General features: G+C 45.0%; 1 protein-coding gene across 17 annotated transcripts in view; it reads right to left on the reverse strand.

Annotated features, from left to right (window-relative positions):
- The window catches only part of TTBK1 (tau tubulin kinase 1), a 179,179-nt gene that overhangs the window by 15,735 nt on the left and 137,327 nt on the right, over positions 1-26,117 (reverse strand). The window contains exon 16 of one of the 17 annotated variants that reach the window (XM_053312951.1): positions 7,146-12,899. The exons of the other annotated variants lie outside the window; for them this stretch is intronic. Within the exon in view, the coding sequence (XP_053168926.1) occupies positions 12,615-12,899 (285 nt within the window). The 3' untranslated portion in view covers positions 7,146-12,614. Of the gene's footprint in view, positions 1-7,145; positions 12,900-26,117 lie in introns of those variants that run through there. 17 annotated transcript variants of the gene reach the window in all.

The following is a 26,117-nucleotide window of genomic DNA, read 5'->3' on the forward strand; positions in this document are numbered from 1 at the left end:
CAAGATGGTGTAAAGGCTCAAGAGGGCCTCATTTCCCTTAAAGGAGTCCCACAAGCACTGGGCAAAGCAAAGCACTGTGAGAACGCTCGCCTCCACATGGTGCCAGGGGGGCCATGCAGAGTATTCAGCTTCGCACAGGCCCAATAAACAATTAGTCAGAGAGCCGCACTTAGGATTGATGAGGGCTGCCACTAGCCCAGGCTTTGCAATGAAGAGCACTGCTTTAGAGGGTGGATAGCCTTGGCTAGCTGTTTAGGAGAACAGCTCTAAAGGAAGCAATCTTCCATGGGAAGATTCCTGTTGTGTACTTTTCTTCCTCAGGCAACTAGCACCTTTCCCTGTTTGAGGATGTCATGGATTTCACCAAATAGTCAAGGAACTTCTCTTTAGCATTCTCTCAGTACTAGCTGCCCAGTACTCTTGGTTATTAAGGGAATGAGGACCAGGAGAGGTGAGGCCCATGGACATTCCTGCATTGCCAGAGACCTGATAGGACATGAGTGTGATGATTCAGTAGAGGGACTGCTGGAGGAGACCAGTGCCTCCTGGGCTTCTAGTATGAGTAGCCATAACTGCAGCTCCTGCACTTGCTGTGGAATTGGTGGTATCTCTCTTGCACTTGTGGAAGTATCTAGATTTGTCCACTGAGAGTGATCTGCTTTCCTCCTCAGCCCACCCAGAGCTTTTTAAATTTGGCCAACCTTGGGATTAGACTTTTTTTTACTATTCTGGCCACCATTTATTTAACCCACCCAAGTAACCTGAGTTTTGCTTTGCAACCTGATAGCTTCAGGGAAGCTGGTGTGGACAGGAGGCTGGGGGTATGACCTGTGGAAAACTGATGTCCTTTGCTACAACTCACTGGAAGTGTTGACTCAGTGTGTGGCAGCTGTGAAAAAGGCCAATCCCATGCTAGGAATAATTAGGAATGGGACTGAAAATAAAAATGTGAATATTATAATGCCCTTATACAAATCGATGGTGCAGCCACATTTGGGAGTATCGAGTACAGTTCTGGTCACCATATCTTAAGAAGGACATTGTAGAACTGGAGAAGATGCAGGGCAACCAAGATGATCAGGGGCCTGGAGCACCTTCCTTATGAGGTAAGGCTACAGCATCTGGGGTTTTTTAGAGTGGAAAAGAGGGAGCTACGGGGATACATGATAGAGGTTTATAAAATTATGCGTGGAGTAGAGAGAGTGGACAGAGAGAATATTTTCTCCCTCTCTCACAACACTTGAACCAGGGGGGTCATCCCATGAAACTGAAGGCTGGGAATTTTAGAACCTACAAAAGGAAGTACTTTTTCACACAGCGTATAATTAATTTATGGAATTCCCTGCCACAGGATGTGGTGATGGCCACTGGCTTGGATGGCTTTAAAAGGGGCCTGGACAAATTCACAGAGGACAGGTCTATCAATAGCTTCTTGTCTGGTGGCTATAAGTCACCTCCAGCCTCAGAGGCAAGATGCTTCTAAATACCAGTTGCAGGGGAGCAACAGCAAGAGAGAGGGCATGCCCTCAGCTCTTCCCTGTGGGCTTTTCAGGATCATCCGGTGTGGAACACGATGCTGGACTGGATGGGCCTTGGGCCTGATCCAGCAGGGCTGTTCTTATGTTATGTTAGTCAGTTGGGTCCTTGACGAGTGCAAGTGACGTGCTAGGGCAACTTGAGATAGCAGACACAGAAAGACTTGTCGCTATCACTGCTCCCCATATGCTGGCATGTCTGGCAGTTGCTTCTGTCTTCTTCACAGCACAGTGTACTGCTGGAGCCCTCCCATGCCACTACAAAAAGAGGGAAAAGGAGATCCAGCCATTGCACAGAGCTCTTATTGCCTGCTCTCTCCCGCTACAAGAGTGAATCTAAGCATCTAACTGTAAGTTGTTGGCTTCATTTGATCCCGGCAGGAATGGCAAATCACTACCTCTCTTCTTCTTTCTCACCCTGGGTCCACTACAGAGACCAGGAAGGGAGAGAGGAGAGAAAGGAGGAGGAGAAGTCACACCATAGAGCTCCAAAGGAAACCCTACTGTCTGCCCAGATGATAACTCTGGTCTGGGGGGGTCTTTCCCAGTGGTGTAGTCAGAAGTGAATTCTGTCTTCCACCAGAACGAGATGTTATCCCAGAAATCAAAGACTGCCCTCTGGCTACCTATGGAAAGAAGCCCTCCCCCTGTGCTGATGTACACGTATTGCCCAATAGACAAATTCTTCCATATTGACCTGAAGGTTGCATAACAAAACCATATTTTAGTTTCAGTGAAGGTTCCATTCAAAAGAAAAGCAATCATCACAAATGTTTGCCTTTGATTCTTTAATAAGGTTTTGGTAGTATACAAGCTTTTTTCCCTTCCGATTGTCTGGATTAACATACATGGATTTAAAAAAGGCACAAAATCCATTGCACAGCTTCGGTTGTAGTTTCTTTTCTTTTTTTAAAAGATGAAGTTGCTTGTTAATTGTGATTTCAAGTGTAGGATCTTACAGTACTCTGCAGCATTTACAGCGTGTTCTACATACAGGTAAATTCAGTGCATGCTTTTATACAGGAGACAGAAATCAAATTCTCTCTCGTTATTAGTCTCTCTATATACACAAATAATACAGTGCTTTTATTCTGAAAAAAGCGTCAATATTTTTTCTTCTTCTCGCATGCTTGGTGTGCCCAGGAGAATAGTGCAAGCATATTATACAATGTTATTGCAGTACAAAAGGGCGAAGGGGGGTTGGGATTGTTACCTTCAGTCCTAACAGGGATTAGAGTCAGAAATAATAAAAAGGCTCAGGGAAAACAAACTTTTAAACCCCTTCATCAGACAACTTGGTCCTTCCAGGCTAATTCCTCCTTCACACTTGATAAGGTTACAGCTAACAACTCTCCCAGCAAAAAGGGCTCCCGGGCTTTCCTTGGCCTTGTTGCCACAGCAAGCGCTCCTGCCAAACAGATTTATGTCCTTCTGCAGTGAGTCCAAGATGACACACGTTTCTAAGGTTTTCATTAAAAGGGACTTCTAAAATATGTTACATATCGACTCCCTGTGCAAAACCCAAGGCTTCAAAGCTGACTATTCAAAAAGAAAACAAACCCAGATGCACCATCACAAGTAACGCAGCAGACAAGACAAGTAGCCAGTGCATACAGAATGTAGTTGCACTCTCAGCTGGAAAACTGTGCACTCCATTCCCAGGGTGAATTCCTCCCTGCTGCCTTAACCACGGCTAAGGGAGACATCGGCACTGAGATCCACCCTGGTTAAGCAGAGGATCAGGCTAGTCCATTCCATGGTTAACACTGGCGCCATCATCTCTTTTGACCTTGGTTGAGGTGTAGGTGGAGTGATTCACTCTTGGGGGAAAGTATACGATCCCACAAGTCTAATCCTGATTTCTAAACTACAGTTAAAGAGATTGCATCCTTTGGGTGCACCCTGGCCCTTTAAAGTGATGGAAGCTACAATTCTGTGCACACTTACTCGGGATTTAGTCCCACTGAACTCAGCACATCTCTGCATTTCCGCATCCTGCCTTTTTGGAACACAACAGAGATCCAACTCTGCATCTCTTTAAAGTCTTAAGTACCAAGTGCTGAAATCACACTTGATTCAGCACAGCAACATCAGAACTGCAGCAGCAAGCCTGCATCTTTAGGAGATAAGGCAAAGGACGGATATGCTGGTCCCTGAGGATTTTATTTATTTTATTATTTTTTGGAAGCTGGAAGGCCTGAGAAGCAGAAAGCAAGTTATCAAAGTGACTTCAGGCATCAGAAACTGGAAGAGGCCTGAGCCCTGAGAAATGCAGCTGGCAAACCAACAATTAAGAATCCAGCTTTCTCTACAACATTTTTATTGAATACTGTCAGGGCCTTAGCATATCCTGAAAGTGGCATTATCCTCTGCCAGCAGGTTTAGATGGAAGTGCGAAGCTTGGCAAACCCTGGGATTTGGACATTTTGGAAACCAAGAACCTGGGGGTGATAGCTGCTTTGTGAAACAGAAAAGGCACAAGTGCCTCCACAAGAAGCAATTGCATGGTGCTGGTACAAAAAAAATTGCATGGTGCAGTTTCCATACCATCAGCATTCTAAATGTCAGTGCTGAAAGCCTATACAATGCCTTTCTAATACTTTGCCATCAGACATTATTTATCCCTTCATAGGCTTTTGTAGGTTGAGAACAGATTCAGATAGCAAACTCCTGTGTTGCTGTTTCACAACTAGCAATACAGGAAGCGCTCCAGCAAAAAGTAGCTACTTTCCTCCCTGCTGGTGGGCACCTCTGCGCTCACAATGGGGAAACAACTCTGCAGAATGCACAAACTTGTGCTGGCAATTCATGGCTGTCCCTGTCAGTCATACGGACCAACTGGGAACCAGCAAAGGTTTCAGCAATCTGCACTGCAGGGATCAGAAGCACTGAAACTATCTTAGCTGGATTTGCTCTTATTGGAACATACCCTTCAATTTAAAACCTGAGATGGTTTATACCCTCACAGTGGCTGTATTTCCCACCCACTAGAGATCCGAAAGATAGAAAGTGAAGTGGAAGGGGGTAGATTTCACGAACAATTGTTCTTGGCTCTAGTTAGGAAGGCAACTTTATAGTAGTAAGAAAGAGAAGCATTAAAATGGGCTGAAATTGTTAATTAGAATGCCAAATATGAACTTGGATCTAGCTTTTTTCAGGAAGGACCAACGTGAAAGGGCAAGTAAGTGTCCCATGAGCATCCTTTTTATTCCACTGGTAACATGAAGCAGCTTTTGCAATGTGTATGCATTTCATGTTGGCAGATCACCTGTCTGCACTTGCAATGAAGTGTTGATAAGGAAGCTCTGTGATTTCTTATAAAGAAGATATATCAAGCCAGGTGCACTGAGGTGACAGGACCCAACAGAAAACACACTGCATAGTAAAATAAAGAATGAAATGAAACATAGAGCAAGTTTGTATCTGAATGTTAAGTTGCATGCAGGTGAATGTAAAACGGAGATCAGCTTTTTCAACCCGCAGGTTACATGGTTTAGCAGCTTGTTTTAAAAAAGTACATTCATTAGAAGATCATTTCCTCAATGGTTTGAGTAGTACAAAGAAGGACTTTTAGTACATCAAATGGAGAGTTAGAAACATTTCCTATAAATGTCATCTTTGTGCTGTCCTGTGGAACTGCTAATGCAGATCTATATATTACAGTGATCCAGATAGAGATTAGATGGTAGAAGGAATCTTAACAAGAAAAGGAACTAGAACATTGACCAATCGTTTACTGTACTATGCAACACCACACACAAGGACATCCTACCGGATTCATACTATTTGTGGGGAAAGACAATATCCAATAAATCACAAGTCACGCTGCCACACAGCTTCAACCAAGCACTCTTGTACAGTAAGATAGCAGACAGAGCATAGGGTGCAAGTGATATCAGACAGTGCAAGAACAAAACTATGATGGCCTAGCTCTTTGAAACTACTGAAAGTTGGAAACTATTGGCTCTAATCTGCAGGTACAAGCGTGGGTCCACTTGACTTAAAAGCTACATCCTATGAGAAGCTGCGCTGCCAAAGCAGCAGCCCAGAGGACCAAGCTTGATGGTTCTAGCCCCAATGGAAGGGTACCATCAGTGCCCTTCTGCAAGGGCTGGGATGACATGGTAGCATCAGAGCAATAGCAGGCACACCATTATTTGCACGAAGGAACTGTCATAGAAGGTAGGTAAATGGCAGGGGCAGACCTGGCGACAGCACTGTATATAGCATCCTAAGGGAATCTGAACAGCCCAGCAGCCCCATCAATAGCACAGCCCAGTGCATGAGGAGGGAGGATGGGATTTTACTGTTGTGTTTTATAGTCAGAAGCTTTGTCAAAAAGTGGCCCAGAGCTAAATGGTTCTGCATTCACATGACAGCACTGAGAGGCTTCAGCAAAACTACTGGAGTGCTCTTCATCTATTTGACAGAACTTCACTATAGTAAATACAAAAGGAGCCTCATAAACTGTCTTCTTGACATAAAAGATCTGAAATAGACCACCATAATAAAGACTACCCCATAAACTGCTGTGCATGGGCCTCAGACAGAATGTACATCCATCCCATCAAGAAACAGAAGATCCAGTAACAGAGGAAAACCACCATGGGATAAATAAGAAAAAGAGGAGCATTTTTTGGCTTTTTGAAGGGCCAGAATTTCCATTACCTACTGGTGCCCTTTCATATGATAGTGAAGTAGGTTAGGTGGAAGGCAGCCAAATCGGGGGAAGCTTTCCCAAATTCTCCAGGGGTAGTGTCTGCACCAGAGCTCTTCTGCTACAGCTCCTTTCATTTTGACGTATCCCTGGTTTTGTTCCTATACTGCTCTTTCATATCTGCAGTCCACATGCACAAAGATCAGCAGAGGAACAACAGGCAAGGCAGGCAAAGAGGGACAGTTGTGTCAGTTCAAGCAACAAGCTGGGGTCCCTGCTATTTATTTGTAGGTAGATGTGTTAACCTGCTACTTGAACAACAAGCTGGGATGCCTAGATGCAAGTAAAATTTCCTTCTGGGCAGACACCAATTTACCACTTGAAATGACAGGCTGGCATGTCTGTTCACAAGTACAATTTACTCATGAGTTGGTGAGGAAGCATGCCTTAGAATAGGGGACACTGTTCACTGCAAAATTGTGAGGGAAGTTGGTACTTCATTAGTGAGGAAACATGGAAGCACAGCCCTTACCACAGACAGACTACACCCACTGACTGCATTGTATCTTGGGACATAACATGCAAAAATGCTCTATTAAAGTAGGTGAATTCACCCAAAAGAGAAATAGGAAATTAAGCAATTTGCACATTTGCTGGAAGTTAACATGTTGATTTCTTAGGATTGCAGAACATTTGTGCCAGAAAATAGCCCACTCTTACAAGCTGGCTTCTTTCAAACAACTTCACAAGCAACCCACATGAATGAAGAAGAGACATCCCATCCTTCCTTATTCAAATGGTGCCGGTTCAGATGAATGTTAGCCTGCCAACCCTTTTATATGCAATAAGGTTTGAGCCCCATCGCTAACGTGCCCACCCCTACGTCACTTGAGGACTTGCCGATGCAGTCTTAACATGTCCTTTACTCACATGTGATCATCCGAATTGCCCCTCTACATGTGCTGCAAAACTCTGTTTAAACAGCGCATGTGGAGGGGCCATTTGGATGAGTAAAAGAACATGCTGAGAATGCATTGGCACATCCTTGAGTGACGTAGAGGTGGGCACATTTGCCACGGGGCTCGAGCCTTCTCGCATGTAAAAGGGGTAGCAGGCTCACATTCATCTGAACTGGCCCATAGTCTTGCACTCAAGAACTCAGCATGCAATAATGACACATGGAGGAAGCACCATTTAAGGGCAGTAAGAATGAAACATGGACTATGACACCAGCTTCAGACACTCCCACAAAAGGTGCATTGTGGGGAAGCTCAGATTATTTCATGACAAAGGAACAAAATCAAAAGCCATTTCTCAGCTCACTAACATGTTTCACAGAAATTGGTACAGGATTCACAGTAGTGGATTTGTGGTGCAGTTTCATATAGACACAAAACAGATACCTTGCTCTTCTTTGGACGTTAATAAACCCCAGGTGTTGTTTTTTTTTTGTTTTTTGTTTTAACCAGACAGAATAGCCAAGCACTCCTGGGGTTCTGCATACACTCCCAACTTGCATTTCATTTCCACTCTTCCTTGTGTCCATCCTAAATTTACTCTCATTCTGCAGCTTATCACAAACTGGTGTATAGCAGCATAGGGGCTGTTGAATCAAACTACTCTTTCATCAGAGATGGAGGCATTTCAACAGCAGAATAGAGAATTCTTATTATGGAATAGCTATGTTGTTAAACAAATAAATACTATGTATGTATACATATGTGTACATGTCTTTGTAAAGCACTTTTGAACATTTGAGATGAAATATGTTACAGAAAGCTAATATCCTATCATATATACATATAAAGTGTGCAGAAAAAACTGGCTGCCTGTTGTCTTGCGAGTTGCCCATGCCCCCAACACACTGAATGTTGCTGTGAAATCATGGAATGTTCACAAACATTCCAAATGCTAACAAGCAGGTCTCATTCAAAGAAAGTTGCCAGTTGGAGCGGTTACTAGGAAAGAAACCAAAAACTTTGACTGGAAATAGAAAGGGTGGCCTACAGGAAACTGGGGCTGTTTGTCAATGGTGGGAAGTGGGGCAGAGAGGCAGTTGAAATGCTGAGAACAATTGGGTCTGGAAGCAGCTTAGATGGATGAAGGGGGACAGAGTATGAAGTGTGCTGAGAAGCAGAAAGAATGGAGGCTGCTGGGGGGGGGGGGAAGGGAAAGTAGTCCAGTGCCAGGGAAAAACCTCACATAGGGCCTAGCAGGAAGAGGAGATGTATGCTGTTTGAGGAAAGGAAGTGGAGAGACAAGGAACTAGGAAGAGGGACCAATGGAACAGGAAGACCAAGGCGGCAGTGGGGCTGAGTAAAAAATAACAAGCCAAATATTTAGGTGTGACCTCATGTATGACATTGTTTACAAAATATAATTCACATTTTTATGAGGAGCAACACCCATATTTATTGCTCTCTGCAGTTTGGAGAACGAAACAATGCAGTTGTATAGACTGATCTGCCTGAATGAAAAGACTTTAGCCTTTACAAAGCACAGAGTATGAATACTCCTAAAGGCCTTCCCTGTCACATTCTCATAATTTAGTGATCTTTGAAACAAAACAAAATAATCACCAAAGCTCCGGTCCTCACATGTGACCCTGTTGGTGAGACATTGTTGGTGCAAACCCCATTAATTCCAAATCAAGTTTCTGTCGGTGAGGTATTGTAAACATCAAGTTGCTTGGCAGAAACAAAGCTATCACTTTGCAGCTGAGATTTTGCTGCAATGCATGCTGTATAAGCATTGCTAGGACTGAGATTTGCTTGTGGGATTAGCACACACAAAAAATTAGTCCTTCGTAGTTGTGTGATGATGATGGTAACACCTGCAGAAAACAACTGTACTAAAAATATGGGAATGGAAAGTTGAACTACAGCTCCCATCATTCCCAGACACAATTTATTGTGGGTGGGAATTATGAGAATAATAGTTCAACAGATGGAGAACCAAGATTACCCCTGCTTTAAGCAGTCTCCCCAAATACATGCATTTCACTGCCACTTTGTACACAATATGGGTTCTGATTAGCAACCTTAGGGCATGGCCCGATGTTTACTCTGAAGTAAGATTCACAGATTTAAATAGAACTTACTTTGAAGAAAGCATGCATAGGCTCACAGCCCTAAAAATGCAGGATCACTTTTAGGGTCTATCAATTGTGTGTACAAAATAAAAAGACATGACAACAAGCTGAAAATGAGCCCTGTGTGGCTCAAAATGATGCTACTGAAGAGCAGGCCTTTGAACCTATGTGAGAATATTGGGAGTTTGAAGCCTGTTTCAAAATTGTGAGCCTGTTGTGCCTACACTTGAGTTACCTGGAGAAAGTAAAAATACTCAGCCCAACCTCCTAGTGAAGGGACATTAATGCAGTAATGGCTTCTGTGCAAAGCTAAAACGGGGATCTGCCAGGCAACATTAAAGAAAAAGAGCTTGAAAATAAATTGAAGGCAAGAGCTTACTCAGCGTCTACACACTCTTGTAGACAAGCATCACCTTTTCCAGCACGATCTCACATGTAGGTTACACAGCCCACAGAGACCTTGCATGATCTCCACAGCACCACCTGCTGGCCAGCTTTTGTTTTCAGTGATTCATCCATCATATTTCATACTGCTTTTCAACTGAATTGGGGAAAGGGTGGGTTGATCACTGAAACCAAGAGCTGGCCAGCATGTGGAACTGGAGAAACTGCACATGATCCCTGTTAGCTTTGTATGGCCTGAGCATGAGATCACACCAGAAAAGCTGGTGCTTTCTGAAAGTGTGTGTAGATGCTAAGTAAGTTCTCGCTTTCAACTTATTTGCAAGTTTCTTTTTAAGCACTCGTCATTGCCTTCCAGAAACACCCAGGGGCAGGCTGCAGAGGTATATTCTAACTCACTTTTGTACGTTTTGCTCTAGATGAGTCTCCCACTGGTTGCAACAGTTTTGGAGAATCTCCTCTTTGGAGAAGCAAACAAACGCCATTTAAAAAAAATACAATGTTAGTTCAGTGTCACCCCCTCCCCGTGCTAAGAATTTCTTGAGAGTAAACTAAGATGCCAATGAAAGGGCTTTGGTTGGAAAGCCATTACCAACCAAGTATTTCCAGGCTCCTGGAGAGAGTTGTTTTGTAAAGAGCAAACACTGACTTTGGACACATAATCCCAAACTACACAATATTTGGACTAATTCTGAAGTTATTTTTTTCTCCACAGGGAAATGCATGATTTTGTACATACAGGTGGTCTGCAAGAAGGAACAGACATGAATCTAATCTCTTCCTCACATAATTTTCTGTAAAAATCCACGTTGCAACATTCTTCATACTATTGCTCTGTGGTGGGAATGGCATAGTAGCTGTTGGACTACAACTCCCACCACCCCCAGCCATAATAAACTGCAGTGGGGGATGATGGAAGCTATAGTCCAACAACAGCTGGAGAACCTCAATGTTGGTCACAACTGCTCCATGGGGGAAATCAAGCCATGAGAAACAAACCTTTCTTTGGCTCTTCTTAAGGCCTGATAAAGGAGAGGCTTACCAAAGCACTGGTTGTAGGAAAGTGTGGCAGCTCAGGTTTTCACATGACTTTTCCTATTCTAGACTTTGCTGGCATGGCAAATGTAGGAGATGTGTATGAATGGTGAAAGTACAGTTGCCATCTCACAGCTGCCCTGTGCATATAACAGAACTGGGGGTGGGTGAGGAGGGGGGATTAGTTTTTGTTTTAATGAAAATATATTTCCATTCCTCCTGCCTGCATGAAGGAAAGCTCCAACCAACCAACCAATACATACACATACTAGAAACGTGTTAAAAAATAAAGCCAATCATAAATTATGGGGCTAGTTAGTGTTTGTTGATCATTTTGAGCTGGCACCTTTATAAAGTGAGCCTTAGTAATCCTGGTACTCATAATAAGCACCCCATTAAGACTCAGAAAGGCTGTAAGAAAAGCTCTACAGCACAAAAACAGCCTCTGCACCACCATCCCAAATCTTCCCACCCTAAGGTCCTTTAGTTGCTGTATTCTGTCCTGCACTGAACCTCTTCAAAGCATCTCAGCATCATCAAACTCCTATCTGCTTTAAAAACCTGCAACCATTTGCTTCATGATACCCTGGCTCCAAAAGTGGCTGGAGGATTGACCAAATATTTCTTTGACCCTGCATTCATCTAGGTCAGAGGGAGATTTTATCCAGTTTGATGCTTCACATAAATGAGGATCATACCTTGCCCTAGGGTGGGCAGGGGGTTGTATGCCTCTTGACAATTCAAGTCACCTTTGAACATTTTTGAACCTTGTAAGATTTAATTACTCACATGAAACCAGTTAAAGACAACTCTTTCTGGCTCTGGACAATGGATACTAAAGGGGCAATATTTCAAAGGAAATCTAGCTAAAGGCAGGTGGTGTTCTAGCAGTTAAAATCCTTCCTTTCCGAACTATTCTAATATTTTGGCTGATTAATTTCTTCTCTTTTGCTAAAAGAAGCAGGATTATTGAAATAAACAGAAAAAGGAGTTGCCTTTTCTTGCCTTCCAAGAAAAACATAACTAGAAACCAATTCCTTCCTGACATGGCACCTGCTTAACTCCAGGTATGCACAAAACCAGGCCAGGCAAGAGAGGGGCAGGCAAGATTCCTGTTCCTGAAGCCAGGGAGTCTTTATAGCAATTGATAGGTGGGTCAGGATGAAAATCATTGCTCTACTGTCACACCTAAGTCAGAGTTGGGGGAGAAAAAGTGCAGGTGGATCTATTCAGGGCAAGGCGACAAAAATAGTTACAGAGTAAAGACAACGCCACAGGGGACTGACGGATGCCATTTGCCCACTGATGCACAAGCTGCAATAGAAGTACTGCAGTTTTGGCTGTCTAGGTGATGTGCAAAATATGCAGCAGCAAATCCCTCTCAGCTTCTGAGCTCTTGACCCAAACTTACCATGTGCCTTCACATGAATCAATGGCTGAGCCAAATTTGAGGGGAAGGCCTCCATCTGCGGCCTACCATTATCACAGACCAACACACATCTGCACAAATTTTATCTGACTGGGGAGACAGCTTTCTCTGGCACCTGCACTGCCTCTCCCCCGCAATCCCACAGTCTCAGCCTGTTCACTGAGGCAGCCCTAAACTCACCACCCCCAGCTGTAGGCCGCCATCACAGAGGCTCGACATCAACCCTTTCATATGTTACACATCCACTATTTGCACTCTCATCACAAATGATGACGCAGCCTCTGGCCCAGAATGAGCGAGGCAGGTGTTCCGAGTCTCTGAATTTTCTCTTGCAGGGGACTTGGACGTTTACAGTACCTTTTAGGCCAAAGTTGTCTGAGATTCAGTATTGCATTAAATGGTGACACACGGGGCAGGTGGGCTCTATTATTGCATTACAAAGGCTGTTGCTTCCCTCGGTACAGGCTATGTTTTGTGTGTGAAGCGGGCCCACACCTGCTGGAGCTGGGATCTGGAAATGCGGAGGACAGAAGGCATGAGTCTGTGGTTTCCTGCTGTGAGGGGCATGTGCCTGCGGTGGGGCATGCGCACGGGGCTGCTCTCCGCCGAACGGCTGCGCTGTATGAAAGTGCCGCCAAGGTGAGGGTACTGTTCTGTCTCCAGGGTTGAGGAGGAGAAAACGGAGGACGCCAGTCTTCTCAGGGGGCTGTACCTCGGGAGGGAGTGCTGAGAATGCCTGTCCTCCTCCAACTGAAAAAGACCAAGAAGAGTGGAGGGAAAAGGTGTCAGGCAAAGACTTGACTCGCCCCTGGTTTGCGTTGTGCATGCTGCAGAAATCTTCGCTGGCAGATGGCAAACACTTTTGCTTTAGGGGGGAGGGGGAGGAGATGCCTTTTAGGGGCAGGAGGCACAACTATGCCCTACAAGTAAACCCTCACACAAGGGAAGCAGGCCTGTACTTTCTCTAGTAAGGTGAGAAATTGAACAAGGGGCTAAAGCTCCTTGACACAAGTTCTCACCTTCTCCCTACCACACAGTGTTACAGTGGCTGCCTTCCTAACCTATCTGTCACTTACTCCCACATTTATTTTGTATATTTCAATACAACTGAACATTTTATTTTATAACATTTGTTAGAGCAAAAGCTGCTTGCTAAATTAAGCATTTAAATACGGTATCTTGTAATAGGGAAATTAAATATTTGAAAATTTTTATACATACATGCAGGTGGACCTCATTAATTACGGTACCGCTATTTGCAGTTCTGCATATCCACATCATAATAATAGGGACACATCCTCAATATCCGCAGATACGAAAGCATTAAAACCCACATATCTGTGGTTCCTAGGATACAAGCCCATTTCTGACCACCATTTTGAGAAAAGGAGCCATTTTGTGGCTTAAACAACAACAACAAAACATTTCCCCTGTGATTTTTCACAGGAAAATGGCAGGCTTGGGACTGGGGGAGGGAGGGATTCCTGGACAGTTGCAGACCTGCGGAGCATAGTAGGGCACTTTATTTTGATTTTTTTGCTGTTTTTCAACCTTTTCTCCAGCCTCCAGGAACCTAACCCCCCAATTCCCATTGCCTTAATGCATGATTATATGTGGCCCCATTATCCACAATGGTGGTAAAGAATAGAACCTCCGTGGATAATGAGGCCCATCTGCACATACGTACATACATAATCTCTCTCTCTCTCAGGCGTAGCTAAGAGAGAGGGGGCTCATGTTCGTTCATCTCCCTGGCAGCCCCTCAGAGTGATGTAGATAATGATGAAAATAGGGAGGGGTGGAGCTGGGGGGCCCTCAAGAGCTGGGGCCCCCGGGTTCTTTAAACCCATCTGCTCACCCCTGCGACACATCTGCTCTCACTCTTCCAGGCATTTTCCTAAGAGAAATGCTCCCACAGCATCTTGATCCGCAACTTCATATTACTGCCAAATACCCACACTGTGCAAGAGTGTGGGTATACAACACACAAGAGCGCAGCAGTGGGCACAGCATAGGCTGAAGAGGCCTCCATCTGTCATGCATGCACAATAAACCTCTCAACAGCTGCAAGCTTTATTGACATTTTGTGAGGGCAAAAACAGGTCTTCAGTGAATGTGAAGGGAGTTGGCATAAATCCTGCAGGGACCTATCCAGCAATTAGGCAGCTTGCTCTTCTTCTGACCTCGTTTCCCCAAATGCATATGGACATACCAAGGCCCACCATTTTATAAATACCAGACTTATTCCTGCAGTGCTGAAATTATAGCAGACAGCACTGGCCCAAAGTTTGCACATACCTGAGGCCAACAGACGAAATGCTGCTTCCCCAGCTGAAGATGTTGGCCTACAATTTCCATAATCCTTGGCTATTGGCCACTGTGACTGGGGATTATGGGAGTTGTAGTCCCAAAACAGCTGGGGGGGGCCTAAGTTGAGCAGGCCTGCTCTAGAGTCTATCCTCCCCAGCAATCAAGCAAGTGCCCTTCTTGTCCAAATCACATGATGAAGGAATTCACAAGGCTCATCTTAGTCTAGAAGAAAAATCAACATCCTTGCTAGCAGAAGGCTTATCTGGTCCGCCCTTAAAAATCTCCCCAAAGAACTTATGACATCCCCTACCTAGTGTGAAGTTATACTAGAACTTTTACAGAACTTATGACGTCCTTAATAGTAGTAGTAGTAGTAGTAGGTATGTACCACTTTTAAACAAAAGTACTCAAAGCGGTTTACACAGAAGAAATAATAAATAAATAAGATTGTTCCCTGTCCCAAGAGGGCTCACAATCTAAAGGGAAATATGATGCCAGCAGCAATCTGCTGGAGGAATACTGTGCTGGGGTGGAGAGTGACAATTGCTCTCCCCCTGCTAAATATAAGAGAATCACAATTTTAAAAGGTGTCTTTGCTCAGTTACTAAAGGTTTTGCTTTCTGCAATGTAACTGGCTGACTTCTAGACTGAATTACTACTGAGTAATCCTATTGGAATTAAGTAGTCCTTGGCTAACATGATGCACACTGTTACAGAGATGTAAAGCTGCACCTAAGGGCTGCTGTGGAGTTGGAAGGCAGCCCCGATACAGTTAAGAATTTAGTGATTGCACTAGCAGCACTTCCATAATTCCCCCCATTGTCACCAATGGGGGAAATGGCAGAGTGCTGCTAGCATAACTGCCTGTTCTTACCAGCGTCAGGGCCACCTTCCAACTCTGTAGCAGTCCTGGGGTGCAGCATTATGTAACAGTGCACATCATGTTCACCCTTTAGAGTAAATAACTCCTGAACAGTAACTTCATCTGGATGTCAGCTATTGTCTTACCCTCCTCCGTAACAAGGCAAAACTATTGCTAAAGAACTATTGCTCTTCTTTACAACATCCTTTTACCTCACTATTACATCCCATTCCCCTATTTCTTTTGTATGTGCCAAATATATATGGTTTCTTCAACATTTGCCATGAGAAACCATATGCCCGCCCCTTCTCTAATTTGCCAACTGACGTCTTAAAATCTAGGCATAGGCCTAACTAATGATGACTACAGCGGTGCAACTATCCCTGTATTAAAACAGGTATCTCTGCTATTAACTCCCTTCTCTAACAACCATCTTCCTTCTCAGCAACAGCAGTTCACTGCTCTATCATGTTCAATCTATCTTCTATATTACACCACATTAAAGTCACTGAAACACTGAACAAAGGTCATGGAGGTGTCATTCAATCATATTGGCCTCCAAAGTTACCCCCCGCCATGCACAATAGTAATCACACCCCTTGAGAGTCAAAAAGATTTGCCTGATTTGCCTACACAGATGGCTTCCTAACAGCACCTGCAGTTCTAAATTCTGTTGGACTTCTCAGTGGCATTCAGTACCATCGACCATGGTATCCTTCTGGACCGCCTCTTGAGTATAGGGATTGGAGGTACTGCTTTGGAGTGGTTTGGGTCGTTTCTCGGGGGTGGGGTACAGAAGGTGATGCTGGGGGACTGCTGCTCAGTTCCATGGCCATTGGCCTGTTAGGTCCCGCAGGGTCCGGTTTTGTCCCCCATGCTAACATCTACCTGAAACTGCTGGGAAAGGTAATCTGGGGAATTGGATTGAGTTGTTAGCAATATGCAAGTGACACTCAGCTCTCTCTCCCCTTATCGCCTGATCCTAGGGGGATAGTGATAGGTTGGATATGGGCTAATAAACTGACACTGAATCCAGGCAAGATGGAAGTGCTGTCAATCAGTAGGAGAGCCAATCGGGATGAGGGGATTCAGCCTATTCTGAATGCGGTTGTACCCCGAGCAGATGCACAGCTTGGGGGTATTACTGGACCAGGTTCTGCATTTGGAAGCTCAGGTGGAGGCGATGGCCGGGGTGCCTTCAGGGGTGCACAGCTTCAGCTACTGCATTCCTTTCTCGAGAAGGCAGATCTGCCCACTCTTACCCATGCCTTAGTCACATAGTGGCTGGATTACTGTAAAACGTGCTACATGTGGCTGCCCTTGAAAAATATTCGGAAACTGCAGCTACTGCAAAATGCGGCAGCTAGAATTTTATCCGAAGTTGTCCACTGGGATCACATCACACCCATTCTGAAAGAGTTACACTGGCTGCCAATTTGTTCCTGGCTCCAATTCAAGGTGTTTTTGACTTTTAATGCCCTTAACAGGTTGGGCCCTGGATACCAGTAGCACCGCCTGCTCCCAAGGGTTTCTGCCCACTTGACATCAGAGGAAGCTCTGCTCCGTGTGCGGAGGGAGACGCAGCTGTCATGCACAGGAGGGAGAGGGCCTTCTCAGTTATTGTCCCCAGATTTTAGAATGCTCTCCCGGTGGGCATCCGCTCCTCAGTCTCCACTAGTTTTTAGAAAGCAAGTGAAATTTTGTTTTTTTTCGTCGAGCTTTTATATTTTTGTTGCTGCTGCTCTGTATTTTATGGTCCTATTGTGTATGTTTCTTGTATTTTTATATTCCAATTTAATATTTTTATTTTGTAACTGTTTTATAGTCTTATATTGTTTTAAATGTTTTGTAAACTGCCTTGAAATTGTTTTAATGAAAGGCAGGATAAAAATGTAACAATAAATAAATAGTGTGCACATTTTTTCAAAAATAATTATGATAATAATCAGAAATTTACTACAACTTTCAACCATGAGCATAGGCCCCTTAAAACCTTATCTGTTTGGCCTGGACTTCCAGGGTTTTTAAACTGTTTTAAATGTTTTAATTGTTAATGGTTTTGTGCTGTTTTTAAATTGTTCTGTAATGATTGTTTCTGAAGGACTGATTTGTTGATTTATTTTTGTTGTTATGTACTTCCCAGAGCCATTTGGATGGGGTGGTATATAAATATAATAGATAGCTAGATAGCTAGATAGACAGTTAATAAATGACCAGTAAGGCCCCCTCCAAAAGGATTATACAACACTACATTAAAGTAATGCATGTGTGAGAGCCTGTCCTACAGACATATCTGTATACTATTTTCAAGAATGTATACTAGAAATGTTACAATCCTTATGCATGGTAAATTGGAGTATCTGCTAGCAAGTGGGACACGTACCAGCAGATTTGGGGTGACCCACAGATGTATAGTTTCACAAAAAACTGAAGGGAGAAAATACCTAATGGGGGGGCAGGGGATGGAACCCAACTGTCCCCATGTTAGTCAATGGGACAGAATATTTGTGAGATCACACAGTTTAGACACACATGTGGACAGAGCTAATGGAACTCAGGGCGAGAAAGCCAGGAGAGGAGGGCTTCAGCAAAAAGAGCAGGAAATTTCTCAGCTTGAAAAACCGCTTCTGCTCTGATGGGGAAAGCTGCCACAAAAGAAAAAGCTGAAATGCTATGGCTCCCTCCCCCACCTGTCAAGTGACCCTGTCATATTTTTAAAGGAGAAGAAGTTTGACACAGTTAATCTCTTGGTGTTATGAAGTACTGCCCTCTCAGGTGCTGGTTGGCAAGTTTTAAGTGAATTTCCTCACAACTCCTCAGTTTTATGGGAACACTGTGGAGGTTCAGAGAACCACAAAATTTCACAGAAGAAATGTGCCTTAGCCCACCCTGTAGCAGTTACAGGAAAATGAAGAGTCCTGCTTCTTATCATTACTCTTCCAGTTTTAGGGCTGAATGAAAAGAAGGTGGGACTGAGCATCAGTGCGCCCCCTCCCCCCACAAAGGAAACAACAACAAAAACTTGCACATGAAGTAGGATCCAAGTTACAGCAGGAACACCTATCTTCAGGGGTCAAGAAATGTTGGCTCAGTTCACCAGCCAGGCAAAAATATTTTGCTCGTCAGATGTTTCCTTGAGCTATGTTGATACATGACTTGTCAGGATTCTTCCCCCCCACCCCCCACCCCATCAGGCATATTTCACTCGTCACAGACTAGTAGACAAGTGCATTCCCTGAGTCCTGCCTATCTTTATTGTTAACTTTGGTTTTGTCATCATGTCCAGCCATCAGCTCAGGTAACACATGCACACCCGAGATGTAGTGCAACATTTTGTTATAGGTCCATACTTCTATTAATTCATAACTTCACAGAAACTGGCAGCATCTGACTATAACCCCTTCAACAGGATCTTGAATAAAACATGCTCAAAGGATAATAGTATTTGTATGACTAGGCCAGTGGGCTAGGGGAGGCAGGGTGAAACCTACTTTCCCCCAGATGATGGTCTCTGTTGTTTTTGGCACACCACTGCAGATCAATGGAGAATTTGGCATAAAAGCAGCCATACTGGGGGAAAAATTAAAAGAATGAAAGATACTGAGGCTGGTCACACGAGCAGCCAAACTCAAACTAAAGGCAGCCCAGCTTGGGTTTGGCTGCCCATGTGCACAGCTGGGATCGATCCTAATCCCAGTCATAGGCAGACCGGGGGGGGCAGCCAGGGCATGTGCCCTAGGCGCCACTGAGGAGGGGGCACCATTCCAGTTCCTGCCACCCACACCCCATTGCCCACCTGCCCAGCCCCAGGGCTCCTCAGCCACTTGCCATCCTGCTTGCCTTGGCTCTGGCTCCAGCCTAGGACCAGCGAGGCCTAGGATCTGAGCAGCCTGCAAACTCTTCTCACCCTGCCTCTCAGCTGATTGGTGGGTGGGCGTGGCTTCCAGAGAGGCCTCCGAGTAGGCCTCCCTGAAGCCTGAACTCGGCAGGCCCCAAGCAAGCCAGGAAGGAGGCAGGCAGAGTTCTCTGCAGCAGACCCTCTGCCCAGACCATCCAGCACAGCTTCTGCCAGGTAGACTGTGAATTCCTTTTTTGTGGTTACCCCCCACACACACACACACACACCCCAGGTATATAGGGATCTGCTTGCCATAGGGCTTTGATGTGGGGGGAAGACTGAGAAGTCTCTGAATATTTAATTTAAAACAGATTGAAAAATTTGCTGGCTTTAAAAACAAAAACTATCTAAAAAGGCCTATAAGTGGCTTGTTTCATGGCAGAAAATTACAAAAACTTCTGGAACAAATATTTATTCATTCATTCATTCATTCATTCATTCATAAATGCACTTCTGTTCAAGTTGTTTTGCAACCCAGAAGGTCTGAGTGAGAACTATGAAGCATGTGTTGTGCTTTTATTTTATTTTTCTTGTGTGTGAACTGCTCTCCAATAACTTGCAGGGACTTCCGGGTCAATCTGGCCAACATGTGAATGCAGCACCTCCATTCCAGAGATGTGTGTTAAAGGGCTTCAAAAGCCTCATGTGAAAAACTCCTGGAAGCTATTCAGATGAGCAGAAAACAGGGTTACCTCCTAAAAGCAGAAAGAACTCTATTTTTACCTCATAGCAAACAGATGGGCACATGCTGCAAACCCGGCAGGGAGTGTGAGTGACAGACGATTAACATTTTAAGGTTCTCTCCAGCCATTGCTAGCATTGTTGGTCCTCCAGTCCCGCCCATGGCAACAGCAATCATGAGTGGACAGAGCAAGCACGTGACCCAAGGAGACCACTCAGAGGGCTCCAAGCTGCAGTCCCTCTTTGCTGCTCCCTGATGGGTAGCCTCAGTTAACCCTTTCCTGTCAATTGCAGCACTGTCAAAGGAACTGAACTCCGTCCTGATGCCCAAAAGGAGAGAGAAGACTAGAGCAGCTGCAGCTGCCAACCAGCCCCAAAGGAAGAATCACACACACACCCAACGCACTCCTCAGATCCAGGAGGAAACAGCAGATGCCCCCTGGAGCAATTGCAAGATGCCCCCATAAGTAGCCCAGGCACAAGGCACACTCCGTACACCGCAGCATGGTTTAGGAAGGCAGAAGGGGGAACCTTCCCCTCACCCGCTCACCCTCCGCACAGCTGTGGCTGTGGCCTCCATGGCACACCCACCCACCCCACTGTATAGTGTGTGTAGAAGGTAAAAAGGAGAACCCCACCCCCCTCCGCCACCGTAGCCAAGTGGTGACTCTGCCTCCCCATCAATCTGCCACTGCCACCCCTTGCTAGCTTCTCTGGGCGTAGGAGAGTGGGCATGTGGGGAAGGATGTCCCCAACACCCACCTGCCCTGATGCTGCCACTTGCCACTCTTGCAGTGCCAGCAGGGTGGGAGAGTGAGTGGCAAAGTGTCGCCCACACCAGCACACCCTCATTGGCACTGCTACCCTCTGCATCTTGATGATGGTGCAAGGGCGGGTGGGTGGGTGCAGTGCCACACCGAGGCAAATTGGGCACTTGGAATGCCTCCGCCGTGAGGCCCTCTGCCGCTGCTGTGAGCCCCCTGCTGCCACCGCGAGCCTCCCCCCACTGCCATTGCCTCCATGAGGCCAAACCAGTGACCCTTGCATGGACAGTCATTCCAGCGGTCGCTCCCACTCCACCAGCAGATTGCGTGAAGCGGCAGGGAGCTCAGAGGCTGTCAAGCAGCATTCCACAGCGTTCCATGGCTCCACACGGACACTGGGAGGGGGCAGGCAACCTCCCCTGCTTGCTGAACTTGGTTTTAGAAGAGGGGCTGGGAACTGGGTGACCCTCTTTTGACAGAGCCCTGTTTGGGAGCATGCCGAGGTTCCACACGGTAGTGCTAACCCCGCCTTCAGACCTCAAGCCCTGTTTTTGCTGGTCGTGAGAATAGCTTCCTGGAATCAAACTTTACTGAATTTGTTCAAAATTCTGAGAAAACAAACACAGGCTCACCCTGCATGGTTGAAAGTCTCCTTTGCTAATCTGCAGCGAGGGGGTCATTTTAATAGTTAGCGTTGCTAGTGTGTTCTAGGCATTACAAGTAGCACAAATATATAGCACTCAATGTATATCACTATATATTGTGAAGTGCACGTGTGTGTATTTATTTCCAGGCAGCATACTTATTTTGAAACATCAGACTTAAATCCTTGGGGGCCTGGGGTGTGTGGAGGCTGGACTTTGAGGGGCTGGGGGCCCATTTTAAAATCTCATCTTGGCCCATTCCAACCTTGCTATGCCCCTGGCGGTCACTACACATGGGTTTCTGCACAACACCTGCACAGAAGAAACTTCCATGTAGAAAATGTGTCTCTTGTAAATTGACCCTGAATTTTCCATCCATGACTGGGATATCTGAGAGTTAGAGTCAATAATAAAAGAACAGCACACTGCTTGTGACACGAAGGAGCAAATTACAATGATTTCTTAGTCTGGCAGGGGCTGGTTTTGCCCCTGGCAGAACTTGGCTGTCTGCTCCTGTTGCAAATTCCTCTGTCTAGTGTGGCAAACTAATGCATCCTCCTCCCTCCTGGTGCCAAAGTAAGCACTAGTGTGGTGAATGCACATATATCCCATCATGAGCCAACAGTCATCACAAGACAAAGGATGGCAGGAATCATTCACTGGTTTATAGACACACACACACCCTCCACCTTCTTCTTCCCCTATTTTGCTAGTGGCTCTTTGGGCAGGTGGTCCTCTAGGACAAAGTCGTGTTTTTTTAAAAAAGCATGAGATGAGACAGAGAAAATAACACGTAGAATCCTCACATAACTCCTGACTGTTGTTCTAAGTCTTTAACAGAGATGGCTCGTGTTTTCAGGTTTTGATCAACAACCATGTCTAGATGGTACAGTGTTCCTTTTAACAGGGATTTCCAGAAATTGTTGACTACAAGTCCCATCATTCCTGTTTGGACAGGGGCGCAATTTCAATGCTTGCCCTAGGCACTATTTTCCCTAGATACACCTCTGATCCCAGTGCTGCCTTTGTGGATAGCCCGACTTTTAACCCTGGCCTTTAGACATGAGTGCATGCTCAGGGTTGTGTGTATGCTCAGGTGTCTAGAGCACCTGACTCAGGGGGAAATCCCTAAATTCACCACACTGGGTTCCTGAGCGGTGCAGGAAATTTAGGGATTCCTGGGTTCTTTGTGGAGCTTTGAAAGAAGAGTGAAGCTATCTCAGTCCAGGAATGAAGGGTGCAAAGACTTCTTGGTCTTACAGAACCAGTCAGCAAATCCAATCCAAACTCAGATTGCATGTAGCTTTCTCTGAGCTCCTTGGAGGAAGAGCAGGATATAAGTATAAAAAAATAATTTTAAAAAAATCATACCAGACTGAGTTTGGGGTAGGGGACAGAGCCAGGTAAGAAGAGATAACAAGAAGAGGTATCCCATGAGCTTGGGAGCATGGCTCTGGAATTCAGCACAGATTCTGGAAGAGCAGGGGTACAGAAATTCAGACACTTCCAGATGAAAAGTCCAGGCCCACTGGACCTTTTTCAGAGCCTAACAACGTAGCTTTACCCATTTCTAACTAGACAGGGCAAGCATCTTCCTTGAGGTCATCCAAGGACACTGACTGCCAAATGATTCAGGACAGAAAAAAGAAAGTACTTTTTCACACAGCATGTCACTGATGTCTGCAGTTTGCTACTACAAGGTGTGGCAATAGCCACTAGTTTAAATGGCTTAAAAGGGGATTCAGCAAATTAATGGAAGTTATGTCTGTTGATGGCTATGCATCATGACAAGTGGGACCTGTACAAAATGTCAACGTATTTTCCCACCTACAAACACAAGTGTTCTTGTTCAAGCCTTCAGATAGTGTTTATACCCCGCCCCTCCAAGACACTACTGCTTAGGATAAGTCACAACAATAACACAGATACAATATTAAATAAAACTAATAACATTAACCAAATTAAATAAACAAGTTAAAAGTCCTGGCTAAAACCACAATCAGAATTACAGTTGCTGTTTTATAAGTTTCAGGTTAAAAGTTATTTAAAAAGCTAAAATTGAGAATTATAATAACTAAAGAACCTGCAAGATATAACTGGAGATGGTTCCTTAAAACTTTTAAAGCCTCTTTTAAAAGATGTGTTTTCAGTTGTTTTTTAAAAACACTGAGGGGAGAGCATGGCAAAGCTCTTCAGGGAGGGTGTTCCAAAGCCAAGGGGCCACAACCGAAAAGGCCCTAATCCACAGCAAGAGCCTTGTAGTGCTGTTCAGGTCTCTTGGGCGCAAAGAGGTGAACTGCAGAACAGGAAGGGAAGAGGAGGACACTGTTTCTTTCTCACTCCATTGAGACCTCCCCTGCTGTACTATATAGCACTAGAGGATCAGGCTTGGGGCTGCCTGCCAGCCCAGACCTGAGCATTTATTGCTATATATCATGTGGGGTGGGGGTGGGAGAGAGGGAAAGGGGAAGTAAGTCCTTTTTCTTCTTTTCCCTTCTTCCTGTATAATGCAGGAGTTTTCCAACCTCACCGTGTGCAACCTACCAATTCTAATCACCCCTCCAAGATACTTACTACATGCTGTTAGGTGCATGAGCAGGCCAGTTCCCTCTCTCTCTCCCTATCCTCCATTTTGATGTGTTTTTCCTTTCAATGTACACCTTAAACATTCTGTGTCTTAGCCATAAGTTGAACAGGCTGACTCACACAGCCTGCCTGGATCCTTTAGACTGTTTTCTTTTCTCCACTGAGGCAGAAGTGAGAGCTGCCAGTGGATAACAATGGAAAAATCCAGGACTTTAGCATAGCTGTAATTGGGCAGTTGCAGCAGTGTGTCCCTTTCAACTTGCCACCAATGAAAGGTTGCAGTTCCCTCTCTCCAGACACCAGTCAACATGATGTTCAGCCTAATGCTGGCTCTTCCCTTTTGCTGGGGTTGCTGCACAAGTGAAATCTAGCCATGGCATAGTTGCACAAGTGTGCAGTTACACAATGACTTGGAAATGCAAGCTTGCACAATGGAAGACAATGGAAGCTCCTTGGCACACATATGAATGCACATTTCCAAGGCATTAAGCAGCAGGCCCAGCAGAAGGAAAACACTGGTGTTGGGCTGCGCATCATGTCAGCCAATGAGGTTATTATCGCTTTACTTTTAACATTCCATAAAGTTCTGTAAACTCACTCAGGTGCTAGAAGCCCACAAAATCATTCTGTTTTTATTTATATATTTATTATTCACATCTATATGCCAGCTCATATACAAATCTCTGGGCAGTTTACAGATTAAAACATAGACAATTAAAACATTAGATCATTTAAAACAATTTAAAATAACTATCAGTAAAGCTTTAAAACATTATTAACTAAAAGCCTGATTAAAACAGGTGTGTTTTCAGACGTTGTTTAAAAACAGCCAGAGATGGGGAGTCTCTGGTTTTGTTTGGGAACATGTTCCAGGGCAATTCTAGCAAAGGCCTGGTTCTGGGTCACCATCAAACAAGTCAGTGGTAACTAGGGATGTGCATGGAACCAGTTTGGCCGGTTCGATTCTCGGTTTAGTCGAAGCGGGTCTGGCTCAGGCCGGGCTGAACCCTCAAGCCAAGCTGAACCAGCTCACGGACTGGCCACCTCCAATGCTTATCTGTCGCCTATGTCACGGCCTCCACTAAAGGTACAGAGGCCGCTTTCTCTCACTACCTCCCCACCACCACCAGGAGCCTTTAGGGAGATTTAGGGATGCCCTCTTTACTTGTAAAGGAGAATCCTCAAAGATTCCCCTTTACAAATATACCCTAGCTGGCCTACGAGCTGGATCTTTGAACCGGGAGCTGGTTCAATTTCGAGCCTGGCTCAGAGCCAGCTCATACATTCCTAGTGGTAACTGCAACTGGACCCCCACTGATGATCTTATTAGGCAGCAGGGTTCATGAAGAAGAAGGTGCTCTCTTAAATACCCTGGACCCAAGCCATTCAGGGTTTTATAAGTAATTACCAGCACTTTATATTTTGCTCAGAAACTTATTGGCAGCCAGTGTAGTTCTTTTAGAATATGAGTAAAGTGGTCTCTTCGGGTAGCCCCAGAGACCAATCTGGATGCCACATTCTGCACCAATTGCAGTTTCTGAACAACATACAAAGGCAGACCAATGTAGATCACATTGCAGTAGTCAAGCCTGGATGTTACCAGCATATTCACCACGGTTTTAAGGTTGTTTATCTCCAGAAATTGATGTAACTGGCGTTATTAGCTGGAGCTGATAAAAAGCACTCCGGGCCACTGCCTCAACCTGAGATACCAGGGAGCGGTTTGGATCCAGAAGTACTCCCAGATGTAACTGTTCTTTCAGGGGCAGCATAACCCCATTCAAAACAGGCAGCTCTAAAGCATTTCCTAAGCTCTGACCTCTCACAGTAAGTACCTCCATCTTGTCTGGATTCAACTTCAGTTTCTTCTCCCTGATCTAGCCCATTACTGACTCCAGGCAGGCATTTAGGGAGGTCATTTCCTGATGAAGTTGATATTATTAATTTACAAACATGTATATATGCATACTTAGGGAGCTCCCAAGTATGTAAAACAGCTAACTTGTTTTGTGCAGACCCTATTTTGCTTTTGAGCACTTGATGGCCCAAGTTTGCTGCTAGTGTATGATGGCGATGGCTATACAGTACCTCCATTTTCAGTGGAAGATCACATTGAAGCTATTCTCACGAGCAGTGGAAACCGGGCTAGGGAAGCCCAGCCCAGTTTTCACTGCATATGAGAACTGCCGGGAGCCGCGCAGCTCCCAGCGGTGGTGAGCCCTC

This window comes from Hemicordylus capensis, chromosome 1 (assembly GCF_027244095.1).
Source record: "Hemicordylus capensis ecotype Gifberg chromosome 1, rHemCap1.1.pri, whole genome shotgun sequence".
Classification (NCBI taxonomy): domain Eukaryota; kingdom Metazoa; phylum Chordata; class Lepidosauria; order Squamata; family Cordylidae; genus Hemicordylus; species Hemicordylus capensis.